Source organism: Taudactylus pleione, unplaced genomic scaffold, assembly GCF_031769625.1.
Source record: "Taudactylus pleione unplaced genomic scaffold, aTauple2 ptg000016l, whole genome shotgun sequence".
Lineage (NCBI taxonomy): Eukaryota > Metazoa > Chordata > Amphibia > Anura > Myobatrachidae > Taudactylus > Taudactylus pleione.
In genome coordinates this window covers 47,815,750-47,835,924 of record NW_028284418.1, presented here as the reverse complement: position 1 = coordinate 47,835,924, position 20,175 = coordinate 47,815,750, and the positions used below count along the sequence as shown (strand labels likewise).

Here is a 20,175-nt window from a genome sequence, read left to right as displayed (position 1 = left end):
CATAGCACTGGTGACATGACAGCAGTGTGACCGCAGACTAGCCTCGGCAGGAGGTGCACTGAAGAGATCCCGATGAGGACTAAAAGAAGGTGGAAGAGGATTTGGACAATGGGCCTGATTCAGAGCCGCTCATAAGCGGCCGCTCGTTCGCTCCGAGCGATGTTCGCACATCTGCACATGCGTATGGGTCATAATGCGCATGCGCCAACCAGTCAGTGCGATCGGAAATCGAGCGCTCGCCACATAGCGAGTGCCTGCTAATTTGAGTGACAGGATGAGGTGTTTGTGGGTGGTAACAGGGGAAGGTGCTTGAAAACGGGGAGTGGAGATCCAAACGCAGGCGTGCCAAACGGTCAAAACGGGCGTTTTAAGGGTGTGCTTAATTAACTAAGCGGCGTCATCGACCACGTCACTTGGTTGTCGCATGATTGCGGTAGTAAAATCCTACCACAAGCACTGCGAGTAGTTCAGACGCCTTTCGATGTACTCGATTAATTAATAAATAGCGGAGATGACGTATGATGCGAGCGGCCAGGGGGCATCTTTACAAAATAGCGAGCGCATGTTTCGTTCGCTCGCTGATACATAGAGGCGTCAACAGACCGCAAAGAGCGAGCGCTCAATTTAAATAGCCGGCCCCTTTTTCTGAACGAGCGAGCGCAAATAGCGTCGCTCTGAATCAGGCCCAATGTACCATGGGGAAAGGACTCAGGAGTAGAAGGATGACCTGGGCACCCTCCTGAGCTGGAGGAAGGCTTTGTCAGCAAGTTCCCGGAGAGTCCAAGAGTGTATGTCCATGTTACACTTATACGCATGTCCATGTTACACTGATACACAGTCCATGTTACACGCATGTCCACGTTATACTGACATGTCCATGCACACTGACGCACATGTCCATGTTACAATGATACACGTCTCTGTTACAATGATACACATGTCCCTATTACAATGATATGCATGTCCCATACGCATGTCCACGTTACACTAATACACAGTCCATGTTACACGCATACCCCTGTTACACTGATACACATGTCCCTGTTACACTGATACGCATGTCCACGTTACACTGATACGCATGTCCATGTTACACGCATGTCCCTGTTACACCGATACGCATGTCCATGTTACACTGATACACAGTCCATGTTACATGCATGTCCACGTTATACTGACACATGTCCATGTTACAATGATATACGTCTCTGTTACAATGATACACATGTCCCTGTTACAATGATATGCATGTCCCATACGCATGTCCACGTTACACTAATACACAGTCCATGTTACACTGATACACATGTCCCTGTTACACTGATACGCTTGTCCACATTACACTGATACACATGTCCATGTTACACGCATGTCCCTGTTACACCGATACGCATGTGCCTGTTACACCGATACGCATGTGCCTGTTACACCGATACGCATGTCCCTGTTACACTGATACGCATGTCCACGTTACACTAATACACAGTCCATGTTACACGCATATCCCTGTTACACTGATATGAATGTCCACGTTACACGCATGTCCCTGTTACACTGATACGCATGTCCCTGTTACACTGACACACATGTCCATTTACACTGATAAGAACATCCATGTCACACTGATGCACATGTCCTTGTTACAATGATACACATGTCCATGTTACACTGATACACAAGTCCATTTACACTGATGCACATGTCCGGGTTACACTGATAAGAACATCCATGTCACACTGATGCACCTGTCCCTACTACAATGATACACATGTCCACGTTACATCGATACGCATGTCCACGTTACACTGATAAGAACGTCCATGTTACAATGTGTATGTATACATGATACGCAAGTAACATGGACATGTGTATCACTGTAACATGGACATGCGTATCAGTTTAACATACACATTGCATCAGCGTAACATGGACATGCGCACCAGCGAAACATGGACATGCGCACCAGCGTAACAGGGACAGGTGCATCAGCGTAACAGGGACAGGCGCATCACATGTGCAATGTTACACATTAATACATAAAATTCCCCAATTTGTTACTTGGAGTGAATTATGTACCTCTAGCTGTTGATGAGCTCTCAGGAAAATCATGGCATTTTCATTCCTTAACTGATGATTTTCTTCTTGGAGTTTGATAATATTGTTCTTAGCTATAGCTAACTGAAATACAAACAATGATATTATACTTTACCTGCTGCAACACAAATAAACACACAGGATTTAATAAAACAAATGGACCAAATAAAGGTGTGTCCCTGTTCATGGTTCGTTCATGGTTCCTCACTACCATTCTCCCAATAGAAGAGGACTCCTCCTCTACACATTATAAATATCAGTTATAGGGCAGGCATTTGCTGTACTGAGGCCCATATTAATTATCTAGAAATAAGTCAATTATGTAAAAAATGAGTAAACTGGTGCTACTGTTTTCATTTAAACACTACTTGGAAGTAGACCTATACATTTTTTTACTGTGGCCCATCCATATTTAATAATCTTAATTAGTGAGCAAATTACAATAACAGTGCTCACATACACATTACCAAAGTTATGAACCACTAAAGGATAGGCTTGGCCTATTCAGCTGTACTCAATGTATAGGCCACACCTACAAATGCCACATGACTCATTATGAAAGGGTTTTACAGTGGTTGCATATTACAGCCATCAGTTGTATAGTTCTGACTGCTCACCCCAATTCTCATCAAACTGTAAGTCTTTCGGCAGGACCGGCCACTCCATTACCTATCCAGGAACCCTGGGCCTGATATACATTTGTACTCTAATGCTCACACAGCTTATTCATCTTTAGCAGCTATGGATGTGTGTAAATATGTTAATGCAGCAGCGGCTGGGACTTGTACTGAGACAGCCGTTCGCAACTGCGTACAGATACACAACATTAGGCGCAGATCAGGCAAACACCGACTCCTTGGGTAAGTCTATGGTCACTCAGAATGGCTGCTGTAACTGAGGCGCCAGAGCCATGTTACCGGCGTACGAGATTGCAGGCACACGATGTGACACGCCGGCTGTGTTTTTTGCCGACACTCCCCGTTGCCACCCCCAAATGCTTCTTGCCTGGCAATCACACTGCAATTACATACTTGCAGCGTGTGACTACAGTAATGTTAACGCATGCGCAAAAAAATGCTCCAATTGCGAAAACATGGACATAGCGTACATCTCCGTATCATGCCCTCTATCCTTTTGCCAGTCTGGAACAGAAAAGAACATAATACATTACAGTCCTCTTCAATGCAGGTAAATGAAGCACTTCTATCCAGCTCTGCTGCAGATGACTGTGCAATCTCACAGCACCATATGGCTCCCAGCTTCAGGCAATGGGGAAAGGGAATCCATACTTGGTTTAATGGTGGGGGCAGTTTAGAAGGATTCATTAATCTCAATTAACTTAAGGGGAAAAAAACTGCCTCAGAAAAAAAACTTGTTATCCTTAATCGCCAATGTTAGGAAATATTTCCTGTGTTTATGATATGTAGTCATTATGTCAACAACCGCAAAGTTGACAGTCAAATGGTCGATACCATATCAACATGGTTAAAATGTCACCTTCAAAATGTCAACTCATTAAAAATGCTGACACATGAAATGTCGACACAGAAAATTTCGACAATAGATATTTTAGGCTAGTTAGCAGCAGGCTAGTTCTGTGTATGCAAACCTTCAAATAATATGTGTTTGTATAGCTCTGTAAACAGGGTTTGGGATGTGATGTTGACATTCAGGTCGATATTCATTGTCTAGACACCATAGTTTTGACAAGCATAATGTCAACAATGTTCAGAAGCCGAGTGATCATTGTTCAATTTGGCTAAATGCCTGGTTAGCCAAACTGTACAAGATATGACCTTTAAGCTGTGGAGAAGAGCAGCCGATCACCTCTGGCCTTACTGCAGCCCATTAGTGTGGTGGATAGTTGACTGCACACACTGGCTGGTAGTGGTCATCTTACAACCTCATTTTCTTAATTACCAACAGTGATCATATCCATTGACCCCTCAGCATTTTGGGCCACATGTCTGGTTTAAAAGAGGTTTTCACATATTGGTTTTCAAGCAGTACCTCTTCAATAAGCTTCGTGTTTGACTTCTCCAGCGTATCAATTCTTGTATGAAGACTACTCACAGTGCCACTACAAGCAAGCAAGAAATATCACGTCACACTCTGTTATAATACTACACGCTTGTCCGATACAGATAGAGGCTGTGGTCATCCAAATTAAGTTTAAACTGTGAAAGAGGTTGTGGAATTATCAAACATGTCTTGTACAAATGCAGCTCAGTGTTCCCCATCGGAGGCTCCACTTATACCTTAGTCATATATCAATCTATGGTGGTGATTGGGCTTAGGGTGGAATTGCAAAGCTGCACACAAGCACCTTTGCAATTCCGTCCTTGCTAATATGCAAATGCAGCAAGAGGTGTCTGATTCCCCTGCTGCATTTGTGATGACAGGACTGCAACCGAGGTCGCAAGCTGGAATCACCATCGCCGGCCACCTAAGTAAGCCTCAGCTTACGCAGGCCGGCCGGCTTGCATACGTGGATCGTGAATGCTGAATCAGCCCCTATGTATTCAATAATTGCTGCCATTTACATTTTATTTAATGCTGTCTTTCTCTAGCACTATAATTTGAGATATACAAAACTCATGCTATATTGCGATGGGTGAAGGCATATGTATGAACTAATTTGCAATCTGTGAGTGAGAGGCACTCAAACCTCATTACTACACCACTTCCCCAAAATATAATACGTATTTTGGAAAGTGTCTAGTAAGGGAAAAGTAAGACCAAGTTAATATCTAAAGCACAAACATGTAAAGAAAGCAGAACCCATGTTGCCACAATGCCAACCACAATGTTGCCAATTTTCCCATAATAAAATAAAGATTATGGGGAGAATTTATCAAAGCTTTGAGAGAGATAAAGCAGAGAGAGAAAGTACCAACCAATCGCTTCTAACTGACATATTACAGGCTGTGTTTGAACTCTCCACTTTATCTCTCCAAGCTTTGATAAATCTCCTACTAAGAGCCGTATTCAATTTGAGCGGACCCGCGATACTTTTTCGCCTCCCAGACTTTTCGCCTACATCGCGTGTTTTGCAGGCGGAAAAGTATCGCGCGCGTGTAGCCGTATTCAATTTGAAAGTAGGCGAAAACGGGTCCCGGCGAAACTTAAACAAGCGGAAAGTACTGCCAGATAGAGGGGAAATCAGCCTGACACCCCACAAAAGATGCTCTGACATGGGGGTTAGCTATGGTTACCCCCAATTTGGCTTGCTGAAGGTATTTGGTGTTTTTAAACGGGCCCAATAGCTGCTAAATAGCGTTTTTGTATACATGGTGCAGAATAGTATTCAGGAGGGTTTTTTTGCAGAAAATAACTTATCCCAGCAAATTTGTGGTACTTGAAAATGGGGGCCAGCATATTTTATAGTTGCTAAAATTAAGTTGAAAAAATCATGAAAAATCCACCTTCCGCAAGCACCTGCAATGAAAAAAACACCTGGGCATACTTGGGGACCCCCCGAGAGTCAAGTTCGCTAGTTTTTAACTTTTTTTTGCCCCCAAAGTCAAGTGTATTTAAGTGTTTTGTTTTTTTTTAAATTTATTTTGACACAGTTTACCTTTGGGGGACTGTCTGAAGGCTGCATGGGGGGGTTCCCGCAACGTTGCACCCCAAAACCCCAATTCTGCACTTTTTTCTGCCTGCTATTCATAGGCAAAACTTTTCTGCCTATTACATTGCATTGACTTTCCGCCTAGGCGGAAAGTCTTCCAAATTGAATACGGAGTAAAATCAAAACAGGCGAAAATGATGTCATCTGCGAAAAGTTTCCACCAAAAACACGCGAAAACGACTTTTCGCCTCAAATAGATTACGCGCCTATGTCACTAATGTTGGGCATAAACTATACAAATATCTGGCTGACAACCAATGTGAAAATATTGATCAGTCAGGCATGCCAGAAGATCCGAGGCGATATTTTGTAACGCCACGTATCCACTAGACGATATAATGATCGATAATGATATCGTTCAATCATTCATTATATCGTGCAGTGGATATGCCGTCAACGACCAGTGATGCGCGCTCCCGCTGGTAGTTTACGACATCGCTCTTCACCCGAACTTGCTGTCCAACCTGACGATATCATCAGATTGTGCAGATTCGGGGATGAGGGAGGGTGTCTGCACTGAACTATATATCATTCAGTGTGGGCTCAATGTCCACTGCACATTATAATGAACGTTTGAACGATATCGTTATCGTTCATTATATCGTCTAGTGGTTATGCGGCATTAGTGAATGTCGGACGAATCGGGCAGTGTATGCCCAGAGGCGGCCAACCAACGGACATTTCCCCTGTTCCTTCACAAAGAAAGGAACAGGGAAATGTCTCCTCCCCTGGGAAGGAGCGCAGATACCGTGGCCCATACTGTAAGTTATCTCCCAGTGTATGGCCATGATATCAGGCTGTCAGAGAAAACGCCTGTCGGTCTGACAGGTATTTTATCTGTAGGTCAAGCATTAGCTAAATCACAGGCCCCAAAAGAAGGACCTATGCTGTTCTAAAGGCAACATATATCTATATATAAGAAGGGGTTGTTTTAACTGTATTTATAAATCGGCGATAATAATATACTGATTAAAGATCTTAATGTTTTTGTGTATTTGCATTTGGGTACTTGGGAAATCTTTGGATTTTTATAAGACATAGCTTTTGGACAAACTACAAATGACTGCTGGAGAACATCCTATTCTCACAAAGATCAAGAAATTGTTTTCTGCATCATTTTTCTATTTGTTCTTTGTTGAATAACCTTTACATGTTGTTTAAACAATATAGTTTATACAAAGTAAATTTGTACTTGTTGCCTAGAGACAATGGAGAAAGCTAATTTGTGGACTAAACCAGTCTTCATGAAAATGCAGCATCACATATATCACTGGTTGCTAGTGAATTAATAATTGATGTACAATTTGCCCACAACATAGCTGCTTCTGGCCATCAGTGATATTATTAGTTTCTAGTGACTTATTATGAATATACATTTTGCCCACAATGTGTCTGCTTTGGCCATCAATGACGACACTGGCTGCTACTGAATTTACAGTTTGCATTCTCATGAATATCTGGTGCCCCATTTATTCTTATTGGGGAAAGTAAAATATATTGCAGCAACAAGGTAACAGAACAGAGAAAACAACTTGAGGACTCAAACATTCAATGAGAAAGCCATGGTGCACCCCTGCTGGTTAGGCATGCCTCCCCCACACGTATGGAATTACCTATGGGTGCAGTGGCTTTGGCAGTGAGAAGAAAGTTGTCAGACCAATGTTCCCAGTCTGATTCGCAAGTCAAGTAGTTACTGCTGCTGTGTGATATAATTATGGCTCCTGAATGTATCGCTGCATTTACTGCCCATTCAACTGTGTTCACTACTGACATACTTTGTGATAGCTTGAATCCTCTACTCAGTTCATGCAGCCAGCATTGACAGCAGTGTCATATCCCAGTTGTCATCGCTGATACTGGAAGGCTGCAGTGTGATAGTGCTGTGGGTCTTAAAAGGGGTTGTACAAAGGTGTACCACTCCCGTAACATTGTTTCTGTCAGACAGTTCGTGGTCCTAACTTACTTGAGTTGTCTATTTAGTTCCTCAACATAATTCTTCTGGTCGAGTATTGCAGAGATGTGCACGTTTCTAACATAGAAAGAAATGTTATTGGACATTGTAACAATACAGACAGATGTGACTCGAAGCATGTGTCATAGCATGCAGAGAGATCAGTACGGCACATTTGTAAGTGATCATGGGAAGCAGGCCTGGATTTACCATTTGTTGCCATCATAAGGCATTTTACTGTGTTGCCCCATTTACCCACCATTCCCCCCAGCTTTGGCTCTCCATGGTTCCAATGCCCAGTGCCTTGCGTTTGCATCAAATAAATACATGGAAATGAATTGTCTAACCTAGGCTCATGGTAATTTTTTTTTTCAATATTTATAACATATGTTTACAAAATGTAATAGTTGGTAGAATAACAAGAGTGCCATCTCAGAGCCAGACCTTTCTATTAAGCCTAGCCTTATAACAAGCAGTCATAGGAGTACATTTACTAAGAATAGTCTCTCTCTGAGTATAAAACACGCTGGGCATCGCATGGACACAAGTGAGTTTGTTTAAAACAAACTCACAAATTTACTAAGAATCGTGTCTGTCAGCATCGTGTTTAACAGAAGCATGGGAAAACATTTTTTGTAGGGACCCCCGTATTAGCCAGCCCTGGTCCTCAAAATATGGGTATACAATTGTGTAGGGGTCTTCGACTGCGGTGTTTGAGCCGGCCCTGGTCCTAGAAATATGGGGGAAAAAAATTGCGTAGGGGTCCCCCGTATTTAAGAACCAGCACTGGGTTTAACTAGCAGGGCGGTGATGCCACAGCCAGGGGACACACTTGAAGGGGTCACCCTGGCCAAAGCATTATCACCAACTATTAGTATATAAAGCAGTCAAATGACAAACAGACTCATTCTTGATAAAGAACCTGCAAAGGTTTGAAACGCATTGGAGCACACAGAGCAGCACTTTAAAGAAGTTTGGAAAACAACATCGTGACCGGCACTGAGTGTCTGACGTCACTAATCAGCGCCACGGAGAAGACATATGGTATTCACAGACTCGGGAAAGTCCCCAGAGACTTGATCCCAGGCGACTAATACACACCAACCGGAGATACTACAAGCAAGTCTAAGGTACGGCCAGTAAGGGCTAGTCTGGAACATCTCAATCCACGGATATCTTCCATCAAAGACTTAGTGATACTGCTCACAAACACCATATCCCAGAAGGGCTTTTAAACATTACAATCCTTATTATTTATATTTATACTTATTTTTATTTTTTGTTTCCATTTTTTCTTTAATTTTCCCTTATTTATTCTTATTACTTTAATTATTTACTACTATTTTTTTCTTATATGCTCTATTTTTTTTTATCACCTCTTTGATGCTTTCTCTATTAGCGCTTACTTCTCCTTTTATAATTTAAATTACCTATACTGAGCAGTTTATATTCATATCAAGAGCGCAGAACACATATACCCAATATTATCCCCAACTAGTCAGCCCTGGCCGGGATTCCTCGTTAAGTGGGGACCCTCCCAATAAAGGTGTCCCCCTCTCGAGTATACCGCAGGCATGGGCTGAAGCCCGGGGCTATCCCCCGCACCCCTGGACGGTGGTTGCGGGGTTGTTTTATGTCAAGAATAGATTTTAACTAAAGTTGTCCTTTCTATAGGTCCCAGCAAGCCTGTCCCGCATGCTGGCACTTGGAGCACCCAACCCCGGGCATTAAGGGCTCACGGGTACCTATAGTCCGCTCGTAAAGGAAATATTAAAATAATGACAGTACACACACTGATTAGCCACTGCTATTGCATACGCAGCTTAAGAGCCCACTGCGTGCGAGGAGACTTGCAGGGTCTGCTGTAAATGCTGTGTGAGTGGTTGATGTGCGTCAATGGCCCCGATGTTCACGCAGAAAAGTGACAGTGGATGGATATGAGATAGCAGTAGTGGGTGTAATTATGCCGCCTGAGCTTTGGCAAGCATTAGCATATTTTTGCAGCAATGTTTCGTGCGATTTGGCAGCGGTGATCGCAATTGCTATAGCTGCTGAATCAGGCCCTTAAATATTTAGGAATATCCTATAATTGTAATTTTTTTTTATTTTGCTATATAGCGCTACCCTAATACCAGGCTTCAGATGGCATTTCTACCGGAATATTTTGGAGTGTGGAAGGAAGCTCACGCAAACATGTTTAGAACATACAAACTGCACACAGATAGGGCCCTGATCAGGATACCAAACTAGTGAACTAACCACTGTGAGACAACAATACTAACCACTGTGCACCTGTGCCCATTCCAGTTGATCTCAGTCAACTTCCACCACTTTGATGGAAACCAATAAATCAGATAGACTGGGTTGCATCTGTTAAGTTGAATTTACCACAATGATTTCTGTAACACACTTTTTCCACCAAAAACCCGGCTCCAACCCATAACACTGAGGAGCTCATTCAGACCCGCTCGCTAGATGCGTTTGCTCGCACCCTGCGTATGCAAATCCAGCGCACGCCCAGCAAGGCAGGCTATCGCACGGCAAGGCATTAGCACGCCCACTATGTCTTGGCGTGCGATCACTTAGTGTATGCAGATGCCCACATCATCTCCTGGAAGTGCTTGAAAACATTGGTACATAGAGCACCATCGGATGCGATCGCAGCGCTTGAGGTTGACTATACCTGGCCGCAAGCACTGCGATCATTTCAGTGTGAAATACAACCAAGTGACGTGTACTATGACGCTGCCTTTTAATTATGTACACACCTCTGAAACGGCGTCGAAACACTCAGGTACGCCTGCGTTCGCACCTCCACTCCCCCGTTTCTAATGGACTGCCCCTGTCACCACCCACAAACACCTTCTCCTGTCACTCACTCTGCTGGGCTGTCTATGCGCAGTGAGCGATTACTTCCCGAGCGTTCGCACTGGTTCGCGCATGCGCATTGCGATGCATACGCATGCGCAGATTGCAACTATCGGCCAGCTACGAGCGGTCGCATCCTAGCAAGCGGGTCTGAATCAGCTCCTGAGCACAGAGTGAGCACGGGTCGGAGCCTGGTTTTACCCCTTTTACACCGACAGCTGGACCCGGATTATTTCCCGGATTTAGCCGTTCACACTGGAACTGGGTTTTCTGTGACCCTGTGACTTCTGGCGTTACAGTGGACACTTGGAGATGATGTTATCTCCAAGCACTACTCAAGCCTGGTTTGAGGCATGACACAGCTCATGATGTTTACACCAGACCGTTACTCCGGTACTCCCCAGGTGGGTCGGATTCCCAGGTCACTCGACCTGGGTTATTTTTCAGAGACCCTTTCCCACTGAGCCGCAACCCGGGTAGACCAGGCTATGACCCGGGTTATTGCGGCAGTGGAAATGGGGTATAATTGTTTTAAAACCTTCCAACTACCATTCTAATCAGGGTCTTCTTTACACAAGCACAAATCTTCCATGGCACCTAAGCATTCCTGACATAGGGCCTAATTCAGACCCGGTCGCAAACGCTGAGTGTCCGCAACCGGGTCGATGGGTGGCCCAGAGCACATGTCGCCACGGGCACTCTGTCGCTCCAGGTCTCGCAACAAAGGGGGCGAGCTGTCAATGTTGAGTGACAGTTCGCCCCCTTTGGTGTGGTCACCCACAGCTATGCGAGCAGCCAGTAGGCCGTTCAAAAAAAAAAAAAAAAGCCCAGCCCTGATTCAGAGCGAGCGCTCTGTCAGAGCAACCAGGTCTGAATCAGGGCCTTAGAGAACTATTAGAAAACATCCCGTACGGCTCAGGGCATCCAGATGCACTCACCACATGGTGCCAAAATATGGCTTGACATTTAATCATCCTATAAAAATGTGTTTTGTATCACCACTGTGTTGTGCTCCCTCAGCACCAGTGACCACCTGCCTTGAAGCTCCATCCTACTTTTTACTGTCTTATTTATTATTATAGATTATTATTATAATATGAGTTGCTCCCTGAACCAGCTGTGTGTTACCCTCTCTGGAATACCCCACAACACAATCCTGGTTTGTTGCCATTAGCTTTTAAAGGATGGCTATGAAAAAAACATCACATTTCCGTGTGACAATACTATCCCAGTTACCCATATTTCTCCGAGCTGCAAACTCAACTCCAGATTTCACCAATACCTCCAGATGAGAAAATTCTCTTATTCCAAGAGGCGATCTCTCACCCTGTTAGCCACACTCTAAAGCTGGGTGCACACTGACAGATACATTGGGCGATCAATTGATCGGCCAATGTATCTGCTACCGGTCGGGCAGTGGGTACCTGCGATATGTCGGTGAACGTCGGCGTTCACCGACATATCGCATTGGCTGTGCTGCACAGCCGATGGACAGATATGTCTGCAGACATATCTGTACATCGGCAGGTGTGTACGGGTGGTCGGCAGACCGCCCGTACACACACAGCGGCAGCCACGAGGACACGTCCCCCGCCTGCCAGGACACGCCCCCTGGTCGCTGGGACCTGCGGGCAGGCACAGATGATGTTCAGTGTGTACGAACAACCATCATCTGCAGATATATCTGTATAGTGTGTACCCAGCTGATTAATGTAACAATAGACAATGAATTATTTAGTCACACACTCCACTTACCTCCTTAACTCCCCCTTCAGCTCTCACCAATATTGGTAACAATACTCCATCTGTAATCTTTAGAACAGGTGCTGCTAACAACTCCTAAAGCTGGGTATGTGACCAGCGAAACCCAATGTGACCGGCGAAACCCTCTCCGACGGGCCGACATATCCGGCGGCCGGTACACACTAGGCGATCTGGTGCCCGACCGCTCGATATGTCAGTCCCTGCCGCATCCTGCTTCATAGGTTCTTCAGTCGCATCGTCAGGCTGAGATGCATGTATGGACGATCTGACGATGCAGCTGACAACCAAACGGGAGCGCGCAACAGCCGACATATGGGTACACACTAGACGAGTTTACTGATTTGTCATTCCGATCCATTGGAATTGGCTAAATCATTAAAAAAAAATCGTCTAATGTGTACCCAGCTTAACTTCCACCCAACTAGGACCTTCTTTCTGTCCCTGTCCATATTTCAACTCAAAACCCACTTGAGCTATTCTCTATACATGACATTGTAATTTGATGCATGACATATTCAGATGCAGGCTAATAACTGTAATTATAAACTGATATATATCTTTATTGAGCAGGCAAATGAATTCAAATATATGAACAATTTGCATTGTTACCTTCCTTCTCTGTCATGGTTATCTTCTTCTGATTTTAGATATATGGAGAAATCAATCACCCCAACCTACCAAAGGATATGTACAAATAAAACATCATTTAATTATTACATTTCATCCAAATAAAGCACGTGTGATGCCATACACATTCTTACAGGAAGGAGGCTGCACAACATCTCACCATTAGCACGAGAGACATAAGGAACTTTCACATCTAAATCACTACAAGTAGCAAATCCTACATGTTTATTTATCATCCTAGGCATGAATATGTAAGGTTAGCAGGCAGAAGAAGAAATAGGGGCAGAGAGAGGCATCAGGTGGTTCAGATGCCGGATGTACCCAACAACAGAATGAGATATCATATTGAGCAGGTATGCACATAGATGTACAAAAATAATGTGTAACATACTTGTGAATCCAGGTCTTCTCCTTTGACACATAGGTTGGCATCAATTACATTTAACCCAACCAAAAGCCCAACGATTACAGTGCCTTCCTCTTCCATCATTACTGCATGATTTTCATAAAACTCACTAAAAGAAAAAGAAAACTAATGAGTGTGATGTAGGCTGTGTATCATACAGACCAAAACTGCATATTTGTCATGCACAATACACAACATTATTTGAATATTTTAAATCTGCAGAACAGTTGTAATTGTCCACCAGCTTTGTGGAGTAGTAATGCTACCATCACACCAATGCGGATATAAGATTTCTAGCCATGAGCAAGACTGCGCAAGCAGGATGTCCTAGCACTATCCCGAGTATGTCATGTCACTATCACTTATTATCATGGCTACCATGTGCTAGAGTTTTACCCACAACAGCTTCCCCCCATGTTTGCTGCTATGTAACAAGAAAATACTAGTTTTCCCAGATTACTGAGGTAAGTGAACTCAGAGTTAAAGAGAATATGCTCGTTCTATAACTGTTTCAGTATGTGAATCATGCAAAAGGAAGCATGGAGTGGCTGTCACGCCATAAACATATTTCATATGTCCAAGTTTTCCGTTCTGAAATTATGGGAGTTCTAACTATGGGCCTGATTCAGAAAGGAACACAAGTGTGCACACGCACGAACTTGGCCGTTGCGAATATATGCTAATCAATGCTTACGCACGTCAACTGCAGCATAAGATGCAGACGCCCAGCACTACATAATGCCGCCCACTTCCCTTTACTCTAAGCCTGAGTGGTCTGCAAGACAGCGGAAACATCAGTAGCATCGAGAACCCTCGGAACGATACACACAATAGAGTTTGACCTGATCTTGTGCAGAAGTTTGGCCACTTCCTGCATGCATCGAGTCGTCTGGCTGCGTATACCGCCGCACTGCCTTAATTATGCACGCCCATATAACGACGTCCCAACGCACAGGCACGCCTGTGTTCACCCGACCACCCCCCGTCACCACCCACAAACAGCACTTCCTGTCAAACAATATCGGAAGGGTCTGGGTACACACTGCGTGTAGTCTGCGTACCCTTACCCGATTGCACTGGCTAGTTCGCGCACGCAGGTGCGATGCATACACAGTGCAAAAACATCGGCCAAGTGCGTGCGTTCTCTCACTTGCGTTCCTTGCTGAATCAGGCCCTGCAGTATGTTCCCCAATGGCTGACTTTGACCTTGATTTATACCAATGATTTTAATAATAAGTTCTTGACAGTGCGTGGCACACCTTAGAAGATCCCTGCGCAATATTAAGCAACGCAGATAGTCTGCCAATTTCTTCTGCATCATCGATAACCTCAGCCAGGCTCGGGCTCGACCAAGAGGTGTCCTGGAATGAAAGTGACATGTTAGATTCTGTGACATTATGTATGACAGCAAGTGTGGCTTCTACAGAGTGAGCACACTGTAACAGGTTTCTAGATAACATAAAATAGCACACCTGAGCCCAGGTAACTCTCTCACGCTGGCTGCTATTTCCTCAGCTCCAGGACACAGTTTCTCCACCATCTCTAAAGGACCCCATATTGTTCTGTTAAAGCTAAGGAATGATTTTCTCACTGCAAACAAGACAAAGTATTTATAAATAAGGTGCACACTACATGTAACGAACACAGCAGTTTTGGAAGTTTTCTGTCTGGTCATATTATGACCTCCTTTTGTGATCTGGTCATGTTAACGGTAATTATGTCATCTTGAATGTTAGCTATCCTTATCAGAGGTTACAATTAATTCTCAGCTTAAAATTTTCTGAATATCCCCTCTATGTCCAACAGTGTCTGTCAAACAAGTATAATTTCAAATAGCAACCTCAGAAAATGAAGTATTTGGGGAATGTACTGTACACCAACCATTACAATATACTTTATTTTCAGCTAATTATCCCCAATTAATCTGCTCCCTAAAAACGGATCGGTGCTTGTATTATATATCCTGGATAGGCAGAGCTGCTGCGGTGAAAATTAACTTTCTTCTCCGGTTATTCTACCTGTTCCAAACACCCCCAGTGGGTCCATCCTCTACAATGACAATTAAAAATAAATATTCCAATTCATGCAGCTGAACTGGTGCCCCCAGGTTCTATAGGCACTCCAGTGATGGAGGCTTCTGCCCTCAAAAGTAATATTTATCTACCCATCTAACTGAGGCCCACATGAGGCAGTGGGTTGATGTGGAGGCCAAAATTTTGGGTATGACATTGCCCATGTCTTATTTTGGTTAGACCCTCATGATAACCCCCCACCCTACACTTTTCGCTTTCAATCTAGATCCATTGAACGCTAACATACAAACTAGTAGACATAGCTATTCCATGGTTCCTTTTACCAGTACCTCCAGATATGCCACTTCTTCTATAGTATGATTTAGTGGAGACTAGAGGCCGATAGTATTATTTTGGAAGAATCCTGACTCCCCTCCACAGATCCCATCATTAGGAATAGATGGCCTCATTCAGAGATGTTTACATAGATCGAGCGATTGTTGGCCATTGCATGCGCAGGGATTGATTTGCAAATACACAAAGTGAGTGACAGGTAGTCAGAGTTTGAGTGAGGTAATGGGGGAGTGGCTAGGCAAACACAGGCGTGTCTGACCGTTTAATGGGCGTGCATATATTAGCCACTGAGAGCTCCCTCCTTCACAGCATGAGCGCTCTCTGCGTGTCAGGAGAGACGCTGTGTTTGAGACAGGTCAGACTTGCTGCATGGCTACCCAATCTGCATTGATGTTACGGACGTTTACATGACGTTGGATGGATATGAGAGGCAGCAGTGAGCGTCCCTATGCTTGGGAAACATTAGCATATTTTCACAGCTTAGTTCCGTGGGAAATCTCAGATGTAATTGCACTAGCGTACATCTCTGAATCAGGCCCAATGTTTGGCAATATGCACGCTGTAATACAGACAATTCTGCTGACTTTTTAGGGGATTAAATATTTTGCAAGCCACTGTATCTGGGAGCTGGGTACAGAATCCCGGCAGTCAGGATGCCGACAGTCAGTATACTTACAGCAGCATCCTGACAGTCAGAATTTCAACAGAATTTGGGAAGTAACCCTGACCCTAACCCACCTTGACCACAGCCTAACCCTCCCCTCCCGCATCCTAGCCCTAACCCTCCTGCTAGTGCCTAACCCTAATACACACTGTCAGCGTTTGGGATACCGGAGCCGGGATTCAGACTGCTGTCAGGGTTCCTGCACCGGAAATTTGACCGGCGGCATCCTGACCATCGGGATGGCGACTACATCCTGTATCTGCAGCCTTAGATACAGTTTTATCTATCCGGCCATGCTCCCTCGCGCTCTCATTTCTCTGTCCTAGCTACCTCCATGCATTTATCCCTCCTTTCCAACCACCCTCCCGACATTACTCTCTATACTTCCAGTAACTGAATGGTCCCGACTGATCATATCAGCTTGTTGTCAGATTTTTTTCTTATCAACATCTAATGTTTACTCATTGCATATACAATCGAAAGCTCTGCCTTCAACCTCTCTATATTCTGTTCCCCATGCCCCTATTTTTAATGTAAAAAATTAAGTCAAATATTAAAATAATATTATTTTGTTTTCTGGACCATTATCTGGCGCAGATCAACTAGCGATTAATCTTCATAGATGATTTCACACAGTGGTAGCAGCCATTTTGTAGGCACAGCCAATATTAATGAGACTGACAGCCTATCAATTCAATAGCAACAAGTAACATGGTTGAGCCACTTTCATGCTCTCATAGCTGTGTGCAAACACTCTCTGAGTTATTTAAAAAAGAAAAAACACATACACGCACACAGGCACACACCAGACACAACTCCCTATTTCATGCAAAAAAAAAACACACACACACCAGACAACTCCCTATTTCATGCAAAAAAAAACACACACACCAAACTCCCTATTTCATGCAAAAAAAAACACACACACACCAGACACAACTCCCTATTTCATGCAAAAAAAAAACCACACACACCAGACAACTCCCTATTTCATGCAGAAAAAAAAACCTTAAACACTGTTTAGTCATAAAGCAATCAGTGTCAATAGATAATCACAAACAGCCAATCAGAAGCTGTTCTATATTGCAGGCGACCGTCATCATCACCATCATCTGCTATTTGCACCTGATCCTGACCACACACAATAAGACACCATTCCAAAGCATGAAGGTGTATTTTTTTCTTGGTCTGCATACGTGCACAATTGTATCAACACCCTCTTGCTACGATATAACACCTCTATCTGGACCTGCACTGCCCCCTCCCAGGCATAGGCAGGTGTAATTGCGAGAGACACACAACTTTGCATATACGTGCACACACTGTTGTGGGCTATTCCAAAATGGTGGTAACAGCATTCGACTGGTGCAATTGCACCTGTCCATTTACAAATGAATAATCTTGCACCAGTCCATTTAGAGATGAATAATCTTGCACCAGTCCATTTACAGATGAATAATCTTACCATGAAATGAAAAGTGTGGTATGATTATGTATGGTAAGTGGGCATACATTATTATATTTATACAGACCTTATTTATACTCCATGTTAAGTGTTAAAGTTTATTATATTTATATTGATTATCAATATTCCTAGTGCTTAGTGTGTGCATCTGTATTTTATTTTTTCTGCAGGGCACTATAACTTTCAGCATGGAAGCACCTCTTATAGGGGGAGATGTATCAAAGCTTGGAGATAAAGTAGCAATCTATCAGCTCCTGACTGTCATTGTAGAGGTTGTGTTTGGAAAATGAAAGTTAGAAGCTGATTGGTCAGTACTTTATCTCTCTCCACTTTATGTTGCTTTGATACATCTCCCCCATTATGTTTAAAATGAGTGTGCAATTGAGCCCCACCCACCTTCCTTTTTCCCTCTATAATTGTGTATATAATGTACACCTGAAGGCAAGATTCCTTCTGCCTGGAGAACCAGCCCTCCCACCTGCCCTTAGGTGACTGTAATTAGTATGGGTCCTTGCATTGCAGTCTACGCATTAGAATGGGCACTATTATAGGTAAGTTCTGGATACATTTATATAATGTGAAATTATTGTGGAAGTAGGGGGACATGATGAAGTTCACCTTGGTAGGTGGGCATACATTGTTGGCCAAACATGTGCTAAGAAGTTTATTTATACTCCATGTAAATTATTAGAGTTTATTATAATTGTTTTGATTATCTGTATTCTTAGTGCTTAGAGGGCCTGTTCACTATGCATCTTTGGACGCAGCTACTGTGTGCATATATGCTATTACTGCAGGAGGCGTCTGAAGGAAAAAGATGCCTCCACCTAGCAATTCAGATCCCATGGCAGTGCCCGAAGACCCAGGATCGGATCAACATTCTGATCATAAAGGCCCCCATACATCAGAGATTGATTGCAGCAATTGTGCAATTTGCAATCGATTGTGTATAAAAATCTTTCCCTTTTTCAATCGATTGTGGCAATTCTGCAATCGATTAAAAAAGGGAAAGATTTTTATACACTATCAATTGCAAATTGCACGATTGCTGCAATCAATCTCTGATGTATGGGGGCCTTAAGGCTACTCAGACTGGCCACCACATCTGCGCTACCGAGGCCAGTAAATCTGTGTCGGAAGACACAGCCACTGGCCTCGGTACTTTCAGAAAACTGGGACGAAGCACCCCCTATTTTCAGGAACGCTGCCCAGCACCGCACTTTTCCCGCCCCCAAATGGCCACAGCCTGTCAATCAGGCTGCAGCTTAGGGAACACTGCAAGTGATATTGCAGGACCCATTCTGAACATGTACAGAAGGTGTAATGCACATACGCATTCCCCACACCATCGGAGATGTACGCAACCACTGTGTTTGCTATCCAGACAGCATGGCTCAACAGCTCTCCAGAGGTTTCCGTCTACTTGAGGAATCGATACCACGCCGAGTTGCTGCACATAATCAGGCTAGAGGGGGTCCTACACGATACTAAGCATCTATCCCATGACTTTTGGCACGTCAGTGTACATAGAGTATTATGGCCCTCATTCAGAGCCGTACGCTCTGAGCAGAGCGCACGCTCTGAATGAGGGCCGGGCTCCATGAAAATGGAGCGTCCTCCTGGACGCTCGTATAGCTGTGGGTCACCACCCACAGGCTATACGAGCGTGCATTGTGATGGCCGCGATGGTCGTGACCATCGCGACCATCGAAATTGCGAGCCGGAGCCTGCGGTTGAGGTTTTCAACCGCAAGCTCCGGAGTGATTTTGGCTCTATCAGAGCCAAAATCACTCCCACTGACATCACTAGTGATGTCAGTGGGCCGGCTTTTGACGGGAGGCGTTCCCGTGGGAACGCCCCCGTCAGGGAGGCACGCCCACCAAAGGGGGCGTGCTGTCAATCAACATTGACAGCACGCCCCCTTTGATCGGACACAACGAGCGAAGGACTTTCCTTCGCTCGTCGCGTCTGGCGCATGCGCACGACGGAGCTCCCTCCGTCGTGCGCATGCTCAGTCCATAACATCGACCCACTTGCGAGCGGACAGCCGCTCGCGAGTGGGTCTGAATCAGGCCCTATGTTCTTTATATATCACTGCATGTCATCTTGACAGGTCAATGTGCTTTATTGTTTTTTGTTACATACTGTACCTTTAAGTCCATGTTTCAGGCAATGTTCCATCACAACAAAGAACTGCTGAAGAGGAGGGTAATCTGAATCCAGGGTACGGCCGTAGCTCAGAGCCGATTCAATAAGTCCTTTTATACTGAGCTTAGCCATGTTCAGCAGATTTGTCCTCTCAACCACAGCTGGGTCTCTCGCTGCTAGGTTACATGATA

General features: G+C 44.2%; 1 protein-coding gene across 3 annotated transcripts in view; it reads right to left on the bottom strand.

The window, feature by feature from the left end:
- The window catches only part of RUFY2 (RUN and FYVE domain containing 2), an 84,979-nt gene that overhangs the window by 42,696 nt on the left and 22,108 nt on the right, over positions 1 to 20,175 (bottom strand). The window contains exons 3-10 of one of the 3 annotated variants that reach the window (XM_088476129.1): positions 19,987 to 20,160; positions 14,814 to 14,931; positions 14,601 to 14,702; positions 13,327 to 13,450; positions 12,918 to 12,982; positions 7,689 to 7,754; positions 4,105 to 4,174; positions 2,077 to 2,178 (exon numbers count right to left, since the gene is read on the bottom strand). In XM_088476129.1, coding sequence (XP_088332255.1) covers positions 2,077 to 2,178; positions 4,105 to 4,174; positions 7,689 to 7,754; positions 12,918 to 12,982; positions 13,327 to 13,450; positions 14,601 to 14,702; positions 14,814 to 14,931; positions 19,987 to 20,160 — 821 coding nt within the window. The remainder of the gene's footprint in view (positions 1 to 2,076; positions 2,179 to 4,104; positions 4,175 to 7,688; positions 7,755 to 12,917; positions 12,983 to 13,326; positions 13,451 to 14,600; positions 14,703 to 14,813; positions 14,932 to 19,986; positions 20,161 to 20,175) is intronic. The other 2 variants (XM_088476132.1, XM_088476134.1) reach the window with 2 other exon arrangements.